General features: G+C 44.3%; 1 protein-coding gene across 1 annotated transcript in view; it reads right to left on the reverse strand.

Moving 5' to 3' along the window:
* The window catches only part of LOC311106736 (E3 ubiquitin-protein ligase RNF19A-like), a gene marked incomplete at its 5' end in the record, with an annotated part of 35,222 nt that extends 13,592 nt beyond the window's left edge, over positions 1-21,630 (reverse strand). The window contains 4 exons of the mRNA XM_084149136.1: positions 3,146-3,293; positions 7,866-8,071; positions 9,162-9,643; positions 21,619-21,630. Coding sequence (XP_084005262.1) covers positions 3,146-3,293; positions 7,866-8,071; positions 9,162-9,643; positions 21,619-21,630 — 848 coding nt within the window. The remainder of the gene's footprint in view (positions 1-3,145; positions 3,294-7,865; positions 8,072-9,161; positions 9,644-21,618) is intronic.
* Between the last annotated feature and the right edge of the window lie 4 nt (positions 21,631-21,634).

Here is a 21,634-nt window from a genome sequence, read left to right on the forward strand (position 1 = left end):
TCAGGTCCTAATGGCCTGGTACTCAGGGCTCTATTGTCCCTCTAACCATCAGGTCCTAATGGCCTGGTACTCAGGGCTCTATTGTCCCTCTAACCATCAGGTCCTAATGGCCTGGTACTCAGCGCTCTATTGTCAGTCTAACCATCAGGTCCTAGTGGCCTGGTACTCAGGGCTCTACTGTCCCTCTAACCATCAGGTCCTAATGGCCTGGTACTCAGGGCTCTATTGTCCCTCTAACCATCAGGTCCTAATGGCCTGGTACTCAGCACTCTATTGTCCCTCTAACCATCAGGTCCTAATGGCCTGGTACTCAGCGCTCTATTGTCCCTCTAACCATCAGGTCCTAATGGCCTGGTACTCAGGGCTCTACTGTCCCTCTAACCATCAGGTCCTAATGGCCTGGTACTCAGGGCTCTACTGTCCCTCTAACCATCAGGTCCTAATGGCCTGGTACTCAGGGCTCTACTGTCCCTCTAACCATCAGGTCATAATGGCCTGGTACTCAGGGCTCTACTGTCCCTCTAACCATCAGGTCCTAATGGCCTGGTACTCAGGGCTCTCCTGTCCCTCTAACCATCAGGTCCTAATGGCCTGGTACTCAGCGCTCTATTGTCCCTCTAACCACTCTGACATCAATGCAAATGCAATCAAAAAATCAAAACGCATCATCAAAATAGTATCATGTTTTAAAACTGTGATTGATCAATTTGAAGAAAGAAGTTCAACAGCAGGTTGAAACTGAGTGAAAAACTTGGACGTGGTGGATGTTGTTTCAAAGCCTAACACAACGAAATGGCCAGCGCTTTCTAAGGTGATGATTCATTCAAACTCTGCACCCTCCGCTGCAACTTGCCCATGCAACCCCCCACCCAACCACCCCCCACCCAAATTCAGATAGCTGATGTTCTGAAAGAGCTGCAAAATCTGGACCCCTACAAATCAGCTGGGCTAGACAATCTGGACCCTTTCTTTCTAAAATTAGCCGCAGAAATTGTCGCAACCCCAATCACCAGCCTGTTCAACCTCTCTTTCGTATCGTCTGAGATCCCCAGAGATTGGAAAGCTGCCGCGGTCATCCCCCTCTTCAAAGGGGGTGACACTCTAGATCCAAACTGCTACAGACCTATATCCATCCTGCCCTGCCTTTCGAAAGTATTTGAAAGCCAAGTTAACAAACAGATCACCGACCATTTCAAATCCCACCGTACCTTCTCCGCTATGCAATCCGGTTTCCGAGCTGGTCATGGGTGCACCTCAGCCACGCTAAAGGTTCTAAACGATATTATAACCGTGATCGATAAAAGACAGTACTGTGCAGCAGTCTTCATTGACCTGGCCAAGGCTTTTGACTCTGTCAATCACCACATTCTTATTGGCAGACTAAATAGCCTTGGTTTCTCAAATGACTGCCTCGCCTGGTTCACCAACTACTTTTCAGATAGAGTTCAATGTGTCAAATCGGAGGGCCTGTTGTCTGGACCTCTGGAAGTCTCTATGGGGTGCCACAGGGTTCAATTCTCGGGCCGACTCTATTCTCTGTGTATATCAATGATGTCGCTCTTGCTGCTGGTGACTCTCAGATCCACCTCTACGCAGACGACAACATTTTGTATACATCTGGCCCTTCATTGGACACTGTGTTAACAAACCTCCAAACGAGCTTCAATGCCATACAACACTCCTTCAGTAGCCTCCAACTGCTCTTAAACGCTTGTAAAACTAAATGCATGCTCTTTAATCGAACGCTGCTTGCACCCGCCTGCCCGACTAGAATCACTACTCTCGGCGGCTCTGACTTTGAATATGTGGACAACTACAAATACCTAGGTGTCTGGTTAGACTGTAAACTCTCCTTCCAGACTCACATTAAGCATCTCCAATCCAAAGTTAAATCTAGAATTGGCTTCCTATTTCGCAACAAAGCCTCCTTCACTCATGCTGCCAAACATGCCCTCGTAAAACTGACTATCCTACCGATCCTTGACTTCGGCGATGTCATTTACAAAATAGCTTCCAACACTCTACTCAGCTAATTGGATGTAGTCTATCACAATGCCATCCGTTTTGTCACCAAAGCCCCATATACTACCCACCATTGTGACCTGTACGCTCTCGTTGGCTGGCCCTCACTACATATTCGTCGCCAAACCCACTGGCTCCAGGTCATTTATAAATCCCTTCTAGGCAAATCCCTGCCTTATCTTAGCTCTTTGGTCACCATAGCAACACCCACCCATAGTATGCGCTCCAGCAGGTATATCTCACTGGTCATCCCCAAAGCCAACACCTCCTTTGGTCGCCATTCCTTCCAGTTCTCTGCTGCAAATGACTGGAACGAACTGCAAAAATCTCTGAAGCTGGAGACACTTATCTCCCTCACTAACTTTAAGCATCAGTTGTCAGAGCAGCTTACCGATCACTGCACCTGTACACAGCCCATCTGAAATTAGCCCACCCAACTACCTCATCCCCATATTGTTATTTACATTGTAATTTATTTTGCTCATTTGCACCCCAGTATCTATATTTGTACATAATCTTCTGCACATTTATCATTCCAGTGTTAATACTAATTGTAATTATTTTGCACTATGGTCTATTTATTGCCTTACCTCCATAACTTGCTACATTTGCACACACTGTATATATATTTTCTGTTGTATTTTTGACTTTGTTTTGTTTACCCCATATGTAACACTGTGTTGTTGTTTTTATCGCACTGCTTTGCTTTATCTTGGCCAGGTCGCAGTTGTAAATGAGAACTTGTTCTCAACTGGCTTACCTGGTTAAATAAAGGTGAAATAAATAAATAATCTTTCTTTAGACTTGACTAAATAAATAATGGATGTATTGTGATGGTGTATATTAAATAGATATATTAGACTTCTTTAAATGTAGAAGTTGCAAAGGCGCTCATAAGCAGCTTGTATTGCAGCTTGGATGCCTGGATGCCTGGATGCCTGGATGCCTGGAGGCCTGGAGATACTAAACGTGTTTATGTTAATTAACGTTAAATTACCGTGAGACCAGCAGTCTTTTGCATGACAATAACCATGACCGCCACAGCCCTAGTGGTAACCGTTAGTAACAGTGGCTATAGCTACCTGAGGTAGTGGTAACCGTTAGTAACAGTGGCTATAGCTACCTGAGGTAGTGCACGTCGGTGATCTCTTGCATACACAGCCAGCAGAACTGACAGGCACACACGGTACAGTTCATCCGGTTACAGCTGCCATCGTTGGTCTTCATGATGTAGGCCCCACAACGAGGACACGCCTTGATCTCCTCTGACTCTGGAAGGAGACAGAGACATGGAAGGACGTGACTCCTATGGCAGTATGTAAAGAAGAAGAAGAAGACTATGGATGTACTATGACTAGCTACATACATGATCACTGTCTGACTACCGTGTGGATGTAAAGTACTATGACTGACTACATACGGTATGTCTGAACAGTCTGAACAATATTAACAGCCTGAACAGTATTAACAGCCTGAACAGTATTAACAGCCTGAACAGTATTAACAGCCTGAACAGTATTAACAGCCTGAACAGTATTAACAGCCTGAACAGTATTAACAGCCTGAACAGCATTAACAGCCTGAACAGCATTAACAGCCTGAACAGTATTAACAGCCTGAACAGCCTGAACAGTATTAACAGCCTGAACAGTATTAACAGCCTGAACTGTATTAACAGCCTGAACTGTATTAACAGCCTGAACTGTATTAACAGCCTGAACAGTATTAACAGCCTGAACAGTCTGAACAGTATTAACAGCCTGAACAGTATTAACAGCCTGAACTGTATTAACAGCCTGAACAGCATTAACAGCCTGAACTGTATTAACGGCCTGAACTGTATTAACAGTCTGAACAGTATTAACAGTCTGAACAGTATTAACAGCCTGAACAGTATTAACAGCCTGAACAGTATTAACAGCCTGAACAGTATTAACAGCCTGAACAGCATTAACAGCCTGAACTGTATTAACAGCCTGAACAGCATTAACAGCCTGAACAGTATTAACAGCCTGAACAGCCTGAACAGTATTAACAGCCTGAACAGTATTAACAGCCTGAACAGTATTAACAGCCTGAACAGCCTGAACAGTATTAACAGCCTGAACAGTATTAACAGCCTGAACAGTATTAACAGCCTGAACAGTATTAACAGCCTGAACAGTATTAACAGCCTGAACAGTATTAACAGCCTGAACAGCATTAACAGCCTGGACAGTATTAACAGCCTGAACTGTATTAACAGCCTGAACAGTATTAACAGCCTGAACAGTATTAACAGCCTGAACAGTATTAACAGCCTGAACAGCCTGAACAGTATTAACAGCCTGAACAGCCTGAACAGTATTAACAGCCTGAACAGTATTAACAGCATTAACAGCCTGAACAGTATTAACAGCCTGAACAGCATTAACAGCCTGAACAGTATTAACAGCCTGAACAGCATTAACAGCCTGAACAGTATTAACAGCCTGAACAGCATTAACAGCCTGAACTGTATTAACAGCCTGAACAGCATTAACAGCCTGAACAGTATTAACAGCCTGAACAGTATTAACAGCCTGAACAGTATTAACAGCCTGAACAGCATTAACAGCCTGAACTGTATTAACAGCCTGAACAGCATTAACAGCCTGAACAGTATTAACAGCCTGAACAGTATTAACAGCCTGAACAGTATTAACAGCCTGAACAGCATTAACAGCCTGAACAGCATTAACAGCCTGAACAGTATTAACAGCCTGAACAGCCTGAACAGTATTAACAGCCTGAACAGTATTAACAGCCTGAACAGTATTAACAGCCTGAACAGCATTAACAGCCTGAACAGTATTAACAGCCTGAACAGTATTAACAGCCTGAACAGTATTAACAGCCTGAACAGTATTAACAGCCTGAACAGTATTAACAGCCTGAACAGCCTGAACAGTATTAACAGCCTGAACAGCCTGAACAGCATTAACAGCCTGAACAGTATTAACAGCCTGAACAGTATTAACAGCATTAACAGCCTGAACAGTATTAACAGCCTGAACAGCATTAACAGCCTGAACAGTATTAACAGCCTGAACAGCATTAACAGCCTGAACAGTATTAACAGCCTGAACAGCATTAACAGCCTGAACTGTATTAACAGCCTGAACAGTATTAACAGCCTGAACAGCATTAACAGCCTGAACAGTATTAACAGCCTGAACAGTATTAACAGCCTGAACAGTATTAACAGCCTGAACAGCATTAACAGCCTGAACTGTATTAACAGCCTGAACAGCATTAACAGCCTGAACAGTATTAACAGCCTGAACAGCCTGAACAGTATTAACAGCCTGAACAGTATTAACAGCCTGAACAGCCTGAACAGTATTAACAGCCTGAACAGTATTAACAGCCTGAACAGTATTAACAGCCTGAACTGTATTAACAGCCTGAACTGTATTAACAGCCTGAACAGTATTAACAGCCTGAACAGTCTGAACAGTATTAACAGCCTGAACAGTATTAACAGCCTGAACTGTATTAACAGCCTGAACAGCATTAACAGCCTGAACTGTATTAACAGCCTGAACTGTATTAACGGCCTGAACTGTATTAACAGTCTGAACAGTATTAACAGCCTGAACAGTATTAACAGCCTGAACAGTATTAACAGCCTGAACAGCCTGAACAGTATTAACAGCCTGAACAGTATTAACAGCCTGAACTGTATTAACAGCCTGAACTGTATTAACAGCCTGAACTGTATTAACAGCCGGAACAGTATTAACAGCCTGAACAGTCTGAACAGTATTAACAGCCTGAACTGTATTAACAGCCTGAACTGTATTAACAGCCTGAACTGTATTAACAGCCTGAACTGTATTAACAGCCTGAACAGTATTAACAGCCTGAACAGTCTGAACAGTATTAACAGCCTGAACAGTATTAACAGCCTGAACTGTATTAACAGCCTGAACAGCATTAACAGCCTGAACTGTATTAACGGCCTGAACTGTATTAACAGTCTGAACAGTATTAACAGTCTGAACAGTATTAACAGCCTGAACAGTATTAACAGCCTGAACAGTATTAACAGCCTGAACAGTATTAACAGCCTGAACAGCATTAACAGCCTGAACTGTATTAACAGCCTGAACAGCATTAACAGCCTGAACAGTATTAACAGCCTGAACAGCCTGAACAGTATTAACAGCCTGAACAGTATTAACAGCCTGAACAGTATTAACAGCCTGAACAGCCTGAACAGTATTAACAGCCTGAACAGTATTAACAGCCTGAACTATATTAACAGCCTGAACTGTATTAACAGCCTGAACAGTATTAACAGCCTGAACAGTCTGAACAGTATTAACAGCCTGAACAGTATTAACAGCCTGAACAGTCTGAACAGTATTAACAGCCTGAACAGTATTAACAGCCTGAACTGTATTAACAGCCTGAACAGCATTAACAGCCTGAACTGTATTAACGGCCTGAACTGTATTAACAGCCTGAACTGTATTAACAGCCTGAACTGTATTAACAGTCTGAACAGTGTCCACAGTGTCTCTGTGTCAGACTACCTCCTCTGTACAATGTACTGTATCATGACTAGTATGTATACTGCATGGACTACACTATATTTACAAAAGTATGTGGACACCCCTTCAAATGAGTGGATTCGGCTATTTCAGCCACACCCGTTGCTGACAGGTGTATAAAATCGAGCACACAGCCATGCAATCTCCATAGACAAACATTGGCAGTAGAATGGCCTGTACTAAAGAGGTCAGTGACTTTCAACGTGGCACAGTCATAGGATGCCACCTTTCCAACAAGTCAGTTCGTCAAATTGCTGCCCTGCTAGAGTTGCCCCGGTCAACTGTAAGTACTGTTATTGTGAAGTGGAAACGTCTAGGAGCAACAACGGCTCAGCCGCGAAGTGGTAGGCCACACAAGCTCACAGAACGGGACCGCCGAGTGCTGAAGCGCGTAGCGCGTAAAAATCATCGCCTGTCCTCGGTTGCAACACTCACTACCGAGTTCCAAATTGCCTCTGGAAGCAACGTCAGCACAATAACTGTTCGTCGGGAGCTTCATGAAATGGGTTTCCATGGCCGAGCAGCCACACACAAGCCTAAGATCACCATGTGCAATGCCAAGCGTCGGCTGGAGTGGTGTAAAGCTCGCCGCCATTGGACTCTGGAGCAGTGGACTCTGGAGTGATGAATCACACTTCACCATCTGGCAGTCTGGCGGACGAATCTGGGTTTGGTGGATGCCAGGAAAACACTACCTGCCCCAATGCATAGTGCCAACTGTAAAGTTTGGTGGAGGAGGCTAGGCCCCTTAGTTCCATTGAAGGGAAATCTTAACGCTACAGCATACGACATTGTAGACGATTCTGTGCTTCCAACTTTGTGGCAACAGTTTGGGGAAGGCCCTTTCCTGTTTCAGCATGACAATGCCCCCGTGCACAAAGTGAGGTCCATACAGAAATGGTTTGTCGAGATCGGTGTGGAAGAACTTGGCTGGCCTGCATAGATCCCTGACCTCAACCCCATCGAACACCTTTGGGATTAATTGGAACGCCGACTGCGAGCCAGGCCTAATCGCCCAACATCAGTCCCCGACCTCACTAATGCTCTTGTGGCTGAACGGAAGCAAATACCCGCAGCAATGTTCCAACGTCTAGTGGAAAGCCTTCCCAGAAGAGTGGAGGCTGTTATAGCAGCAAAGTGGGGCCCAACTCCATATTAATGCCCATGGAATGAGATGTTCGACGAGCAGGTGTCCACAATACTTTTGGTCATGTAGTGTATGTATGGGACTTAGTACGTAAATATACAGTGTGGCTATCTCCCTACCGCCTCCAGGCTCCTCGTTGAAGACATATAGTGTGGAGGCATCATTTCCCCCGGAGGTGTGGCGTGCCCGCTGGCGTCGAGCCTGGTCACACGTCTGGTCGGGGTGCCACAGCTGGCGACAGTGGTAGCAGAACTCTGTGTCACAGCCCTCACGCCCGCAGCTTAGCTTAGGACACTCAGCACAGCCATACGCTATCACTGCAAAGCTGGGGAGACAGAGAGGAGAACAGAATAGAATAGAACAGAACAGAACAGAACAGAACAGAACAGGTAACTAAGACAGAATGCTACCACTGCCTTGCTGGGAGGACACAGAGAGAATAGAATGGATACCAAATAGACAATAAAACAGACAGGCAGACACACACAGGCACAGACACAGACACAGACACACACACACACACACACACTTCTGTAGAAATCGAACTCAAATGTCACTAAAAACTCATTTTGTCACACACAGTGAAACACACAGACACAGACAGACACACACTCAGTCTCATACACAAAACAAAACACACATTGAAAAACTGAATAGGCTCTAGTATTAACCTTCTGTCCCTAAGACCTTGTGGAACGTGCGTATATTAGGAACATGAGTCACATCTGTGAATTCAAGGCTTATGCAATGCTGGATACTTTTAAAGACTTTCGGGCTTATGCAATTCTGGACTTTCCCCTCTTGGCCCCAGTAATACCTGATAAATAAATACTGGAGGCCCATTGTGTCAACATCGTCTGATATAGAACGGCCAACTGATGGGGAGGGGCCGCAGTGGCTCGTGGGTCAGCATGCTCACACACATGCAGTCAGAGCCGGGCCCTAGCCTTTTTTTTGCGGGGGGACCCTAAGCAAAATGTAGTTGCCAATGTCCGCAACAACTAAAGAGCGTTGAAGCACAAGGCTAAAACTTCTCCGCTGTTTTGGTCCCGTATCTACCGCGTTGTAGCTGCGTGAAGGGAACTGAAGCACATGAGCAGATACTCTGCGTGAGAAGTCTTGCATCTTTGCTCGTCCAAAGTCACTTCGCTGAGTCTCCCTTTACTCCTGTTACGTGACTCCTGCAGTTAACTCTCTCCCTGGATAGTTCTGACTGACTGACTCAAAACATTTTACCCTGAATCTATGAACATAATTATCAGATGGTGTACTTGTTACAATGGCTCGACCTGCAGTCAGGCGGTCAGGCGCAGGGTACCTCCTGAGCTGGTACTATTGACTCCCCGAATATGAAGCTTCTGACTATAAACGATTCTGAAATCAGTAGAATGAACTGAGTGACTCAGTGGCTCTACCTGCAGTCGGGTGCAGGACACCAGCGTGTGTCCGGGTCGGCCGCCAGAAACCGTCTCAGCTGGTACTCTTCGAATCTCTCCAGCAGCGCCTGGTCATCCAGGATGGCCCGCACATCTTGCGGCGCCAACGCCTCGGGGCATTGCGGACAGGCAATGCCCACCCTGCTCTCTGAGATTTCGATCTTCAGGTACTGTCTCAGGCAGTCGTAGCAGGCCCGGTGGGAACAGGAAGAGAGGCGGGGGAACCGGCATCGTGGTTGGCTGAGGAGGCACAAAGGACACTCTTCCAAGTGGTGATCGTCCAATAGCTGGTCCTGGCTGGAAGACGAGAGGGATAGGACACCTGAGGAACAGCTGTTGGCTCCGCCCCCGCAGCATTCCGCCGCCACCGCAGCGGCAGGTTCGTCACCCGTCACTCCCGACGACGCCGCCCCGATGCCACCTTGTTCGATCCCGCCCTCTTCGGCTGTAATGTTCTGGTCCTGCCAGATGGACAGACAGAAAGGTTAGACAAGTAGCATTAGTTTCCAGAGTTGCTTAGGCCCCAAAGTACTGTATGTGTTTTCACGTTTCACTTGATAAAACTCACTAAAAATATATATATCATACGTTTTCTGTACTAACAACTATCATCGAGCTGAATGTATCTCTGAATCTAGCTCATGAGCTTCGAAACAACTTGCTCCATTTCTCCAGCGGATGTAACCCTTTCATTAGTGAAATCACTCAAATCCAAAGCCTTGAGAGAAGTCAGAGAGGAACCCATACCAAAGCCTATTGACATATACAGAGCTTTCAGAAAGTATTCCGACCCCTTGAAATAAAAAATTTAAAAAATAGTGCTACAAAGTGGGATTAAAATTGATTTCATTGTCCTTTTTTGTCAACGATCTACACAAAATACTATGTAATGTAAGATTCTTTGTACAAAATGTTTTATTATAATGGAAAGAAATAACGAATATATCTTGATTAGATAAGTATTCAACCCACTGAGTCAATACATGTTAAAATCACCTTTGCAATTACACCTGTGAGTCTTTCTGGGTAAGTTTCTAAGAGCTTTGCACACCTGGATTGCACAATATTTGCACATTATTAATTTTTTTTTTAAATCTTCAAGCTCTGTCAAGTTGGCTGTTGATCATTGCTAGACAGCCATTTTCAAGTCTTGCCATAGATTTTCAAGCCAATTTAAGTCAAAACTGTAACTAGGCCACTCAGGAACATTCAATGTCGTCTTGGTAAGCAACTCCAGTGTATATTTGGCCTTGTGTTTTAGGTAATTGTCCTGCTGAAAGGTGAATGTGTCTCCCAGTGTCTGTTGGAAAGCAGACTGAACCTGCTCGTAGTTAAGCGAATGGTCCAGCTACCGGTCTCTCCTTAACTTGTTGACTGATGTTTTGGCATCAAAACTACCCCGCAATTTACTGCTTTACTTCTACAGCACCAACTTGCGAGTTGGTCATCTCCCGCTCATTTAGCCTATGTGCAGTCAGGATACAGGATCCTCCGCTTTCTCTCCGTTTGCCGTACTGGTGTGCGACTCCGGTGTGTGTTGCTTGAATGTTTGCCATTTCACAGGCTGTGCTTGTTTCGGGAGGGGCTGCGTTTGCGAACCCACTGTAGCTTATAGCAAACATCTAGTAAATTCCTGTCAAGAAGAAACCGAGTTAGCCTAGCAAGCCTGTAGTTTCACTAATGAACGGTTTTCAATGCTGTTTATTTTACTCTATTCCAGGATAATGTCTGGACTTTCAATCTAACCACGGTTTGTTTGCAGAGGAAGTGCAGAGATCCTTCCGGAAGAATCCACGTCCACCTACTATCTCTTTCTCTTTTACTCCCGTAGCTGGACGCCTTCTCTGACCTGACGGGAATGTCGCCGCCGTGTCGTCTCTCCATAGCTGACTGGCCGGTGCTCTGCAGGGATCCCTCCCCGAAGGGGTCTCCCCCCTTCCCTGGGAAATTGAGTTAGTTGAGGATGCTTCTGGATGACTTAGTGGATGCTCCTATTCTTGACCCTGCCAAACAGCCATGGGAGGCACGTCACTTGCCGTGGAAGTCGAAAGCAGCGGCCTTTGGGAAGCCTGGACCGGATACAGACGTCAAAACAGCTTCACCGCCCTGGATCCAGAGATTCAGCCTGTTCTGACTCCCTCTCCGGTGGCTTCTACAGTGAATGAGGCTTCATTGGTTATGGGAGGCTCGAACCGGGTGCCAAAAGTTGCGGGCTTGCGAGATTCCGCCTCTCTCGCAAGTCCTCGACGGGTCTCCTGAATCATGCGAGGCATGGGAACGGGCAGATTTCTCTTCCATCTTGCCAGCTGTTGTCTTAGGTGGCGCAATGGTAAGAAGCATCTCGGTTTCTGGAGCAAAAACTCTGTGCTACGCCGGGGCTCGAGTACAGGATATTACTAGGCTGTTAGCCACCATTCTACATCAGCACACGGAGATTGATGCTGTTGTAGTCCATGTGGGATTTAAAGACATTAGGAATGGTAGCTTGGAATGGCTGCAACAGGACTTTGAAGAATTGATTGGGTCTCTGCTGGACACAAAAAAAAACGTCCTATCATTTCTGGACCTGTGCCCTCGCTAGGGTCGAGGTAGTGAAAGTTTTAGCAGGCTACTAGCACTTCACAACTGGCTACGTTACTCCTGCAGCTCCTTGGGTGTAACTTTTGTAGAAAACGTTTACACCTTTTGGAAGCAGAGGATGCTCTATAAGGAAGATGGGATCCACTCTAATCATTTGGGTGCCTGGATCCTGTCCAAACACTACAAGGCTGCGCTGAGGCATTGACTGATCAAATCAAACTCCTCAAAGGTATTTACTCCCATTATATCGCAGTGATATCATTCCACCACAGCTTCCGATATTGTTAGGGGTATTGTAAATAGTAATTATGTGCCTGTTAATTTAATTCCCATGGATAGCTGTTAGCTCCGTAAGGAATCCACTGTTGTATGCTCCACCTATGCTATTAATAGTGTTATATCAATATATCTTATTGCTACATGTGCTCATAAGCATAGGGGTATTGTAAAAAGTAATTATGTGCCTGTTAATTTAATTCCCATTGATAGCTGTTAGCTCCGTAAGGAACCCACTGTTGTAAGCTCCACCTATGCTATTAATAGTTTTATATCAAGATATCGTATTGCTACATGTGCTCATAAGCATAGGGGTATTGTCAATAGTAATCTTGTGCACATTTACCTGAATTCTACTATTAGCTCTGCAACTTCTAATCCAATCAGGAAGCCTATCGTGGCTAGCTCATCCAGTTCTATTGAGTCTTGTGTCACCATGGATACTCCTGCTGTTTTCCAATCTCGCAGAGGGCTTGGACTGTTGCATATAAAATGTGCGAAGCCTAATGTCTAAACTGGACTTTCTGGATGTCTGGGTGCATGACGCTTGCCCAGACGTTCCGGTTATCTCAGAGACCTGGCTGAATTATTTGATTAGGGATAAGGACGTTGCCATTGCGGACAAAAAACTTTTTCAGATGTGAAAAAAAGGGGAGTGGCTATTTATGTAAGATCTCTTATGGTATCATGCTGCCTTAGCATCTCTGTCCCCCAAAATGTGTGAGCTGTTGGTTATAAAAGTGGCCATAAGCCAAAATATGCATATATTTATTGCTGCGGTCTACCCCTCCCCCAGCCATTATTTCTGATGATTTAAAACCCTTTCTGGTATCTGAACTGGTTGTGCTAGGAGATCTCAATAGACTGGCTTACACATGAACTCAAGTCAGATATTCTTAAACTGATCTGAGGCAACTTGACTCAGTTGATAATGAAACCCACTCAGATTAATGTAAAAAAACCCTAGCAAACTCCTTATTGGTTGACCTTATCCTGAAACTCCTTATTGGTTGACCTTATCCTGAAACTCCTTATTGGTTGACCTTATCCTGAAACTCCTTATTGGTTGACCTTATCCTGAAACTCCTTATTGGTTGACCTTATCCTGACTAACCATCCCCTTAAGTATTTGGCTAGTGGTGTTTTTGCTAATGATATCAGCGACCACTGCCCTATTGCTTGCATTAGAGATACCAAATGATATCAGCGACCACTACCCTATTGCTTGCATTAGAGATACCAAATGATATCAGCGACCACTGCCCTATTGCTTGCATTAGAGAAACCAAATGATATCAGCGACCACTGCCCTATTGCTTGCATTAGAGAAACCAAATGATATCAGCGACCACTGCCCTATTGCTTGCATTAGAGAAACCAAATTGAAAACTCACCCCCAGGCGTTCCTTCATTATCTATATTATTCACCCCCAGGCGTTCCTTCATGATCTATATTATTCACCCCCAGGCGTTCCTTCATGATCTATATTATTCACCCCCAGGCGTTCCTTCATGATCTATATTATTCACCCCCAGGCATTCCTTTATGATCTATATTATTCACCCCCAGGCGTTCCTTCATGATCTATATTATTCACCCCCCAGGCGTTCCTTCATGATCTATATTACTAAGAGCTGTTGTCTACTAGCTGTATACCAGACCCTGTTGTGGCGCTTGAATTTTTCTCATCCATTTTTAGCTCTCTGGCTGATAAACTTTCAAGCGACTCAGAGTCAAATACCGAACGAATCCATGGTACTCTGTTGTACTCTCAGACCTCCTCTTGATAAGAAATCAAGCCTGGGCCAAGGCTAGAGAAACTGGCTCGTTAGCTGATTGACAGCTTTTTAGGCAATTGAGAAATGGGTTCACTGCCTCGGTTAAACAGGCCAAATCAAACTACTTCCTTAGCGCTATGGCAGACTGTTACCGATCCCTCTAAATTCTGGAAAACCGTTAAGTCACTGAAACGGGGTAATTTCTCTACTTCCCCGCCTAAGCAAGTAGCTTTAGACTCCTGCATCATTACTGAACAAGTTAAGATTTGTGATGCATTTAAAATCAGCATTTTATCTCAGCTGGTTTCCTATTTGTAAGAAATAGTGGTCACACTGGTCTTGGTCAGTCAGTTGACTGTTCTTCTTCCCACATACAGCCTCCAGTTGACTGTTCTTTTTCCCACATACAGCCTCCAGTTGACTGTTCTTCTTCCCACATACAGCCTCCAGTTGACTGTTCTTCCCACATACAGCCTCCAGTTGACTGTTCTTCTTCCCACATACAGCCTCCAGTTGACTGTTCTTCTTCCCACATACAGCCTCCAGTTGACTGTTCTTCTTCCCACATACAGCCTCCAGTTGACTGTTCTTCTTCCCACATACAGCCTCCAGTTGACTGTTCTTCTTCCAACATACAGCCTCCAGTTGACGGTTCTTCTTCCCACATACAGCCTCCAGTTGACTGTTCTTCTTCCCACATACAGCCTCCAGTTGACTGTTCTTCTTCCCACATACAGCCTCCAGTTGACTGTTCTTCTTCCCACATACAGCCTCCAGTTGACTGTTCTTCTTCCCACATACAGCCTCCAGTTGACTGTTCTTCTTCCCACATACAGCCTCCAGTTGACTGTTCTTCTTCCCACATACAGCCTCCAGTTGACTGTTCTTCTTCCCACATACAGCCTCCAGTTGACTGTTCTTCTTCCCACATACAGCCTCCAGTTGACTGTTCTTCTTCCCACATACAGCCTCCAGTTGACTGTTCTTCTTCCCACATACAGCCTCCAGTTGACTGTTCTTCTTCCCACATACAGCCTCCAGTTGACTGTTCTTCTTCCCACATACAGCCTCCAGTTGACTGTTCTTCTTCCCACATACAGCCTCCAGTTGACTGTTCTTCCCACATACAGCCTCCAGTTGACTGTTCTTCCCACATACAGCCTCCAGTTGACTGTTCTTCCCACATACAGCCTCCAGTTGACTGTTCTTCCCACATACAGCCTCCAGTTGACTGTTCTTCTTCCCACATACAGCCTCCAGTTGACTGTTCTTTTTCCCACATACAGCCTCCAGTTGACTGTTCTTCTTCCCACATACAGCCTCCAGTTGACTGTTCTTCCCACATACAGCCTCCAGTTGACTGTTCTTCCCACATACAGCCTCCAGTTGACTGTTCTTCCCACATATAGCCTCCAGTTGACTGTTCTTCTTCCCACATACAGCCTCCAGTTGACTGTTCTTCTTCCCACATACAGCCTCCAGTTGACTGTTCTTCCCACATACAGCCTCCAGTTGATGAACGATCAGTCAACCTCACGTGACTTGGGTTTTTTCTTTTTGACTACTCACAGAAACTAAAAAGTTATTGCTGCCTTATTAGCTATTGACACCAAGATGTCATTAGGGGCTGACAATTTGGACCCATCTTTGCTTAAGTATGCAGCGCCCCTCATTGCTGGCTCAGTGAGACACATTTAACTTTAGTATCAGGAAATATTCCAAAAGTGTGGAAAGCAGCTTTTGCGCTACCACTCAATATGGGCGGGGATAGTAGTGATCTCGATAATTATCCACCCATTTCCAGGCTCCCTTCTCTTGCGAAAATAATAGAATCATTGTTCAACAAACAGCTGCGTTATTGTCTATCTGAAAATGTTATTCTTAAATGTTAATCAATCCGGATTCAGACCTAAACATAGCACCACTACGGCTACCATGCTTGTTGTAAATTAAATTGCAAATGCCTTAGATGATAGAAAGAATTGTTTGTAGACCTGTCAAAAGCTTTTGGTACTGTAGACCATGTTATTCTGTTGAATAAGCTGTCCTCGATAGGGTTGGGTACTGATGCTCGCCGATAGTTTCATAATTATCTCAATGACAGAACTCAGGCCATCAAGGTAGATGGGGTCAAATCTTGAGTTTCTTGAGTTACATAAAGGGGTGCCCCAAGGTTCGATCCTCGGCCTACTACTGTTTACAATCTATATAAATAATATAGGTAAGGCTGTAAAATATATATTCATTTGTATGCAGATGATAGTGTTGTATTCCATTGCTCCATCAGTTGGCCAAGCCTTTTCACATTTGAAGTCTGATTTTCAAGCACTGTTGAGGTCACTATTGGATATACAGTTAGTGCTAAATGCAAACATAACAAAATGCATGCTTTTTTTTTTAGGTCCCATAACCCAGATTTAAATGAATTTGTAATGACTAGTTTGAATGGAACACATATTAAGTAAGTTCCTTCCCACAAATATCTTGGTGTCTGGCTTGATGACAAACTGTCATTTAAAAAACATGTCACAGAGCTGGTGAAGAAGTTGAAGTTCAAGGTTGGTTCCTTTTACAGAAACAAAGCATATATTACTTTTGTTAATAGGAAGTAAATTGTCCACTTCTATGTCTATTTTAGATTATGGGGATATTACTGGTGATGGTTCTAGAACTCACCATTTTGTTTTGTATCAAAAAGTGGGTTGGGCCTCTTTGTATGTAAGGAGAGAGCAGCATTCTCTTGTGTTTATCTTAAAAGCACTCATGCAGTAACTTCCTATGTATCTATCATCATTAATTCAATTTAGATTTACAAATTACCTAACCTGGTCTCTGGCTTGGATAACACTGGAGGCCCCTTCGGTCTCCACAGAGTTGGGTAAAGCTGCTTTTATTTTTTATTTTTCCATACAGTGGAACAACTCACAGAGCTCTCTGAAATTAGATGTTTTGGTCCCCCTTGGTCAATTCAGAGTAATGATCGGAGACATTTACATTTTTTACATTTACGTCATTTAGCAGACGCTCTTATCCAGAGCATACATTATTCTTTTTTATTTTCATACTGGCCCCCCGTGGGAAACGAACCCACAACCCTGGCGTTGCAAACACCATGCTCTACCAACTGAGCTACCTCCCTGCCGGCCATTCCCTCCCCTACCCTGGACGACGCTGGGCCAATTGTGCGCCGCCCCATTGGTCTCCCGGTTGCGGCCGGCTACAGCAGAGCCTGGATTCGAACCAGAATATCTAGTGGCACAGCTAGCACTGCGATGCAGCGCCTTAGACCACTGCGCCACTCGGGAGACCTGTATGTTGATAAATGTGTCTGTTTTTCTTAATATGTTTTGTAATGTTGAATATGTTTGATGTACAGTGCCTTCGGAAAGTATTCAGACCCTTTGACATTTTACACATTGTGTTATGTTACATCTTTATTCTAAAATGGATACAATTAAATAAACATCCTCATCAATCTACACACAATACCCCATAATGACAAAGTGAAAATAGGTTTTTAGAAACTTTAGCAAATAAAAAACAGAAATACCTTATTTACATAAGTATTCAGACCCTTTGCTATGAGACTCAAAATTTAGCTCAGGTGCATCTTGTTTCCATTGATCATCCTTGAGATGTTTCAACAACTTGATTGGAGTCCACCTGTGGCAAATTAAATTGATTGGACATGATTTGGAAAGGCACACACCTGTCTATATACGTTCCCACAGTTGACAGTGCATGTCACAGCAAAAACCAAGTCATGAGGTCAAAGGAATTGTCCGTAGAGCTCCGAGACAGGATTGTGTGTCGAGGCACAGATCTGGGGAAGGGTACCAAAACATTTCTGCAGCATTGAAGGTCCCCAAGAACATAGTGGCCTCCATCATTCTTAAATGGAAGAAGTTTGGAACCACCAAGACTCTTCCTAAAGCTGGCTGCCAGGCCAAACTGAGCAGTCGGGGGAGAAGGGCCTTGGTCAGGGAGGTGACCAAGAACCCGATGGTCACTCTGACAGAGCTCCAGAGTTCCTCTGTGGAGATGGGAGAACATTCCAGAAGGACAACCATCTCTGCAGCACTCCACCAATCAGGCCTTTATGGTAGAGTGGCCAGACAGAAGCCACTCCTCAGTAAAAGGCACATGACAGCCCGTTTGGAGTTTGCCAAAAGGCACCTAAAGGGCTCTCAGACCATGAGAAACAAGATTCTCTGTTCTGATGAAACCAAGATTGAACTCTTTGGCCTGAATGCCAAGCATCGCGTCTGGAGGAAACCTGGCACCATCCCTACGGTGAAGCATGGTGGTGGCAGCATCATGCTGTGGGGATGTTTTTCTGCGGCAGGGACTGGGAGACTAGTCAGGTTTGAGGGAAAGATGAACGGAGCAAAGGACAGAGAGATCCTTGATGAAAACGTGCTCCAGAGCGCTCAGGACCTCAGACTGGGGCAAAGGTTCACCTTCCAACAGGACAACGACCCTAAGCACACAACCAAGACAACGCAGGAGTGGCTTCGGGACGAGTCTCTGAATGTCCTTGAGTGGCCCAGCCAGAGCCCGGACTTGAACCCGATCGAACATCTCTGGAGAGACCTGAAAATAGCTGTGCAGTGACGCTCCCCATCCAACCTGACAGAGCTTGAGAGGATCTGCAGAGAAGAATTGGATAAACTCCCCAAATACAGGTGTGCCAAGCTTGTAGCGTCATACCCAAGAAGACTCAAGGCAGAAACCGTTGCCAAAGGTGCTTCAACAAAGTACTGAGTACTATGTAAATGTGATATTTCAGTTTTTTATTTTTAATACATTTGCAAAAACCAGTTTTTGCTTTGTCATTATGGGGTTTTGTGTGTAGATTGATGAGGGGAAAAAACACATTTAATCAATTTTAGAATAAGGCTGTAACAAAATGTGGAAAAAGTCAAGGGGTCTGAATACTTTCCGAATGCACTGTATTTATGCAGGGCTCATCTGTAAAAGAGACCCTAGTCTCAGTATGACATCCCTATAAAAAAAATTAAAAAAAGTTTTCCTCTAGGGTTTTGCCTCTGCTTAGCTCTATTCAGTTTCGTTTTTATCCCAAAAAAAACTCCCTAGTCCTTCCGATGACAAGCATACCCGTAACATGATGCAGCCACCACCATGCTTGAAAATATGAAGAGTGGTATTCAGTGATGTGTTGTCTTGAATTTGCCCCAAACATAACGCTTTGTATTTTTGGCAGTTTTACTTTAGTGCCTTATTGCTAACAGGATGCATGTTATGGAGAATTATTTTTTTCTGTACAAGCTTCCTTCTTTTCACTCTGTCATTTAGGTTAGTATTGTGGAGTAATTACAATGTTAATGTAAAATTAATGACTTAAAAATCATACAAATGTGATTTTCTGGATTTTTGTTTTAGATTCCGTCTCTCACAGTTGAAGTGTACCTATGATAAAAATTACAGACCTCTACATGCTTTGTAAGTAGGAAAACCTGCAAAATTGGCAGTGTATCAAATACTTGTTCTCCCCACTGTAGGTCCTGGATGGCAGGAAGCTTGGCCCCAGCGATGTACTGGGCCATACGCACTACCCTCTGTAGCGCCTTACGGTCGGAGGCCGAGCAGTTGCCATACCAGGCGGTGATGCAACCGGTCAGGATGCTCTCGATGGTGCAGCTGTATAACGTTTTGAGGATCTGGGGACCCATACAGAATCTTTTCATTCTCCTGAGGGGGAAAATGTGTTGTCGTGCCCTCTTCACGACTGTCTTGGTGTGTTTGGACCATGATAGTTTGTTGGTGATGTGGACACCAAGGAACTTGAAACTCTCGACCCGTTGATGTTAATGGGGGCCTGTTCGGCCCTCCTTTTCCTGTAGTCCACGATCAGCTCCTTTGTCTTGCTCTCATTGAGGGAGAGGTTGTTGTCTTGGCACCACACTGCCAGGTCTCTGACCTTCTCCCTATATGCAGCTTCATTAAATAGTACCCGCAAAACACAAGTCTCAACGTCAACAGTGAAGAGGCAACTCCGGGATGCTGACCTTCTAGGCAGAGTTGCAAAGAAAGACTGGCCATCTTAATCTTTTCTTTTTATCCTCTGTAGCTCAATTGGTAGAGCATGGCGCTTGTAACACCAGGGTAGTGGGTTCGATCCCCGGGACCACCCATACGTAAAAATGTATGCATGTGTGACTGTAAATCGCTTTGGATTTAAAAAAGCGTCTGCTAAATGGCTTATTATTATTATTATATTATTATTGGCCAGTCTGAGATATGGCTTTTCCTCCCACTCCTCTTTCTATTCGGGTTAGAGCCAGTTTGCGCTGTTCTGTGAAGGGAGTAGTACACAGCGTTGTACGAGATATTCAGTTTCTTGGCAATTTCTCGCATGGAATAGCCTTCATTTCTCAGAACAAGAATAGACTGACGAGTTTCAGGAGAAAGTTATTTGTTTCTGGCCATTTTGAGCCTGTAATCGAACCCACAATTGCTGATGCTCCAGATACTCAACTAGTCTCAAGAAGGCCAGTTTTATTGCTTCTTTAATCAGCACACAGTTTTCAGCTGTGCTAACATATAATTGCAAAAGGGTTTTCTAATGATCAATTAGCCTTTTAAAATGATAAACTTGGATTAGCAAACACAGCGTGCCATTGGAACACAGGACTGATGGTTGCTGATAATGGGCCTCTGTACGCCTATGTAGATATTCCATTAAACATTCAGTTTCCAGCTACAATAGCCATTTCCAACATTAACAATGTCTACACTGTATTTCTGATCAATTTTATGTTCTTTTAATGGACAAAAAAAAATCTGAGCCGACTAGGTGAAAAATCTGTCGATGTGCCCTTAAGCAAGGCACTTAACCCTAATTGCTCCTGTAAGTCGCTCTGGATAAGAGCGTCTGCTAAATGACTAAAATGTCAATGTAAAATGTTGTCCTGGAGAAAGCACTGAGCGATTTCCGCTAGATGGGCCAGCTGCAAAGTCAAAATTGGCTATATTGTAAAAAATAAATAAATAATGAAAACACAAATTTACTTTTTTAAGTCTTAATTTAAGGTTAGGTTTAAAAATGGGATTGTATGACTTTGTGGCTGTGCCAGCTAGTGACCAATCGGCAGAGCTGCCCCCAGAACAAGATTCATGACGAAAAAAAACACCAACCTGCACAGAATGCAGGAGACAACTAATTGAACATACACTCCGCAGGGCGCCAGGGGGTTATAGGAGGGAACGGGAAAACCAAACACACAGGGGCTTTCAAATGAATGCATTCAGAGGCTGACGTGGCAGCTTACTCACTAGGTACTGTACTGCACTACTTTTGACAGGAACCAATACATAGGGAATAGGGTGCTGTACTGCACTACTTTTGACTGGAACCAATACATAGGGAATAGGGTGCTATAGTGCACTACTTTTGACAGTAACCAATACATAGGGAATAGGGTGCTATAGTGCACTACTTTTGACAGGAACCAATACATAGGGAATAGGGTGCTATAGTGCACTACTTTTTACAGGAACCAATACATAGGGAATAGGGTGCTATACTGCACTACTTTTGACAGGAACCAATACATAGGGAATAGGGTGCTATAGTGCACTACTTTTTACAGGAACCAATACATAGGGAATAGGGTGCTATTAGGGACAGAGCCACTGGATGTATCCCAAATAACACCCTATTCTCTTTACAGGGTACTGGTAAAAAAAAAAAAGTGTGTAACTTAGGGTGCCTTTTCCTCATTGGGCTCTGGTCAAAAGTAGTGCACTATAAAAAGAGAATAAGACGTGTCTTTCTCACCTGGTCTGCATGTTCG

The sequence above is a fragment of the Coregonus lavaretus genome (genome assembly GCF_964263955.1).
Source record: "Coregonus lavaretus genome assembly, chromosome: 31".
Classification (NCBI taxonomy): Eukaryota; Metazoa; Chordata; class Actinopteri; order Salmoniformes; family Salmonidae; genus Coregonus; species Coregonus lavaretus.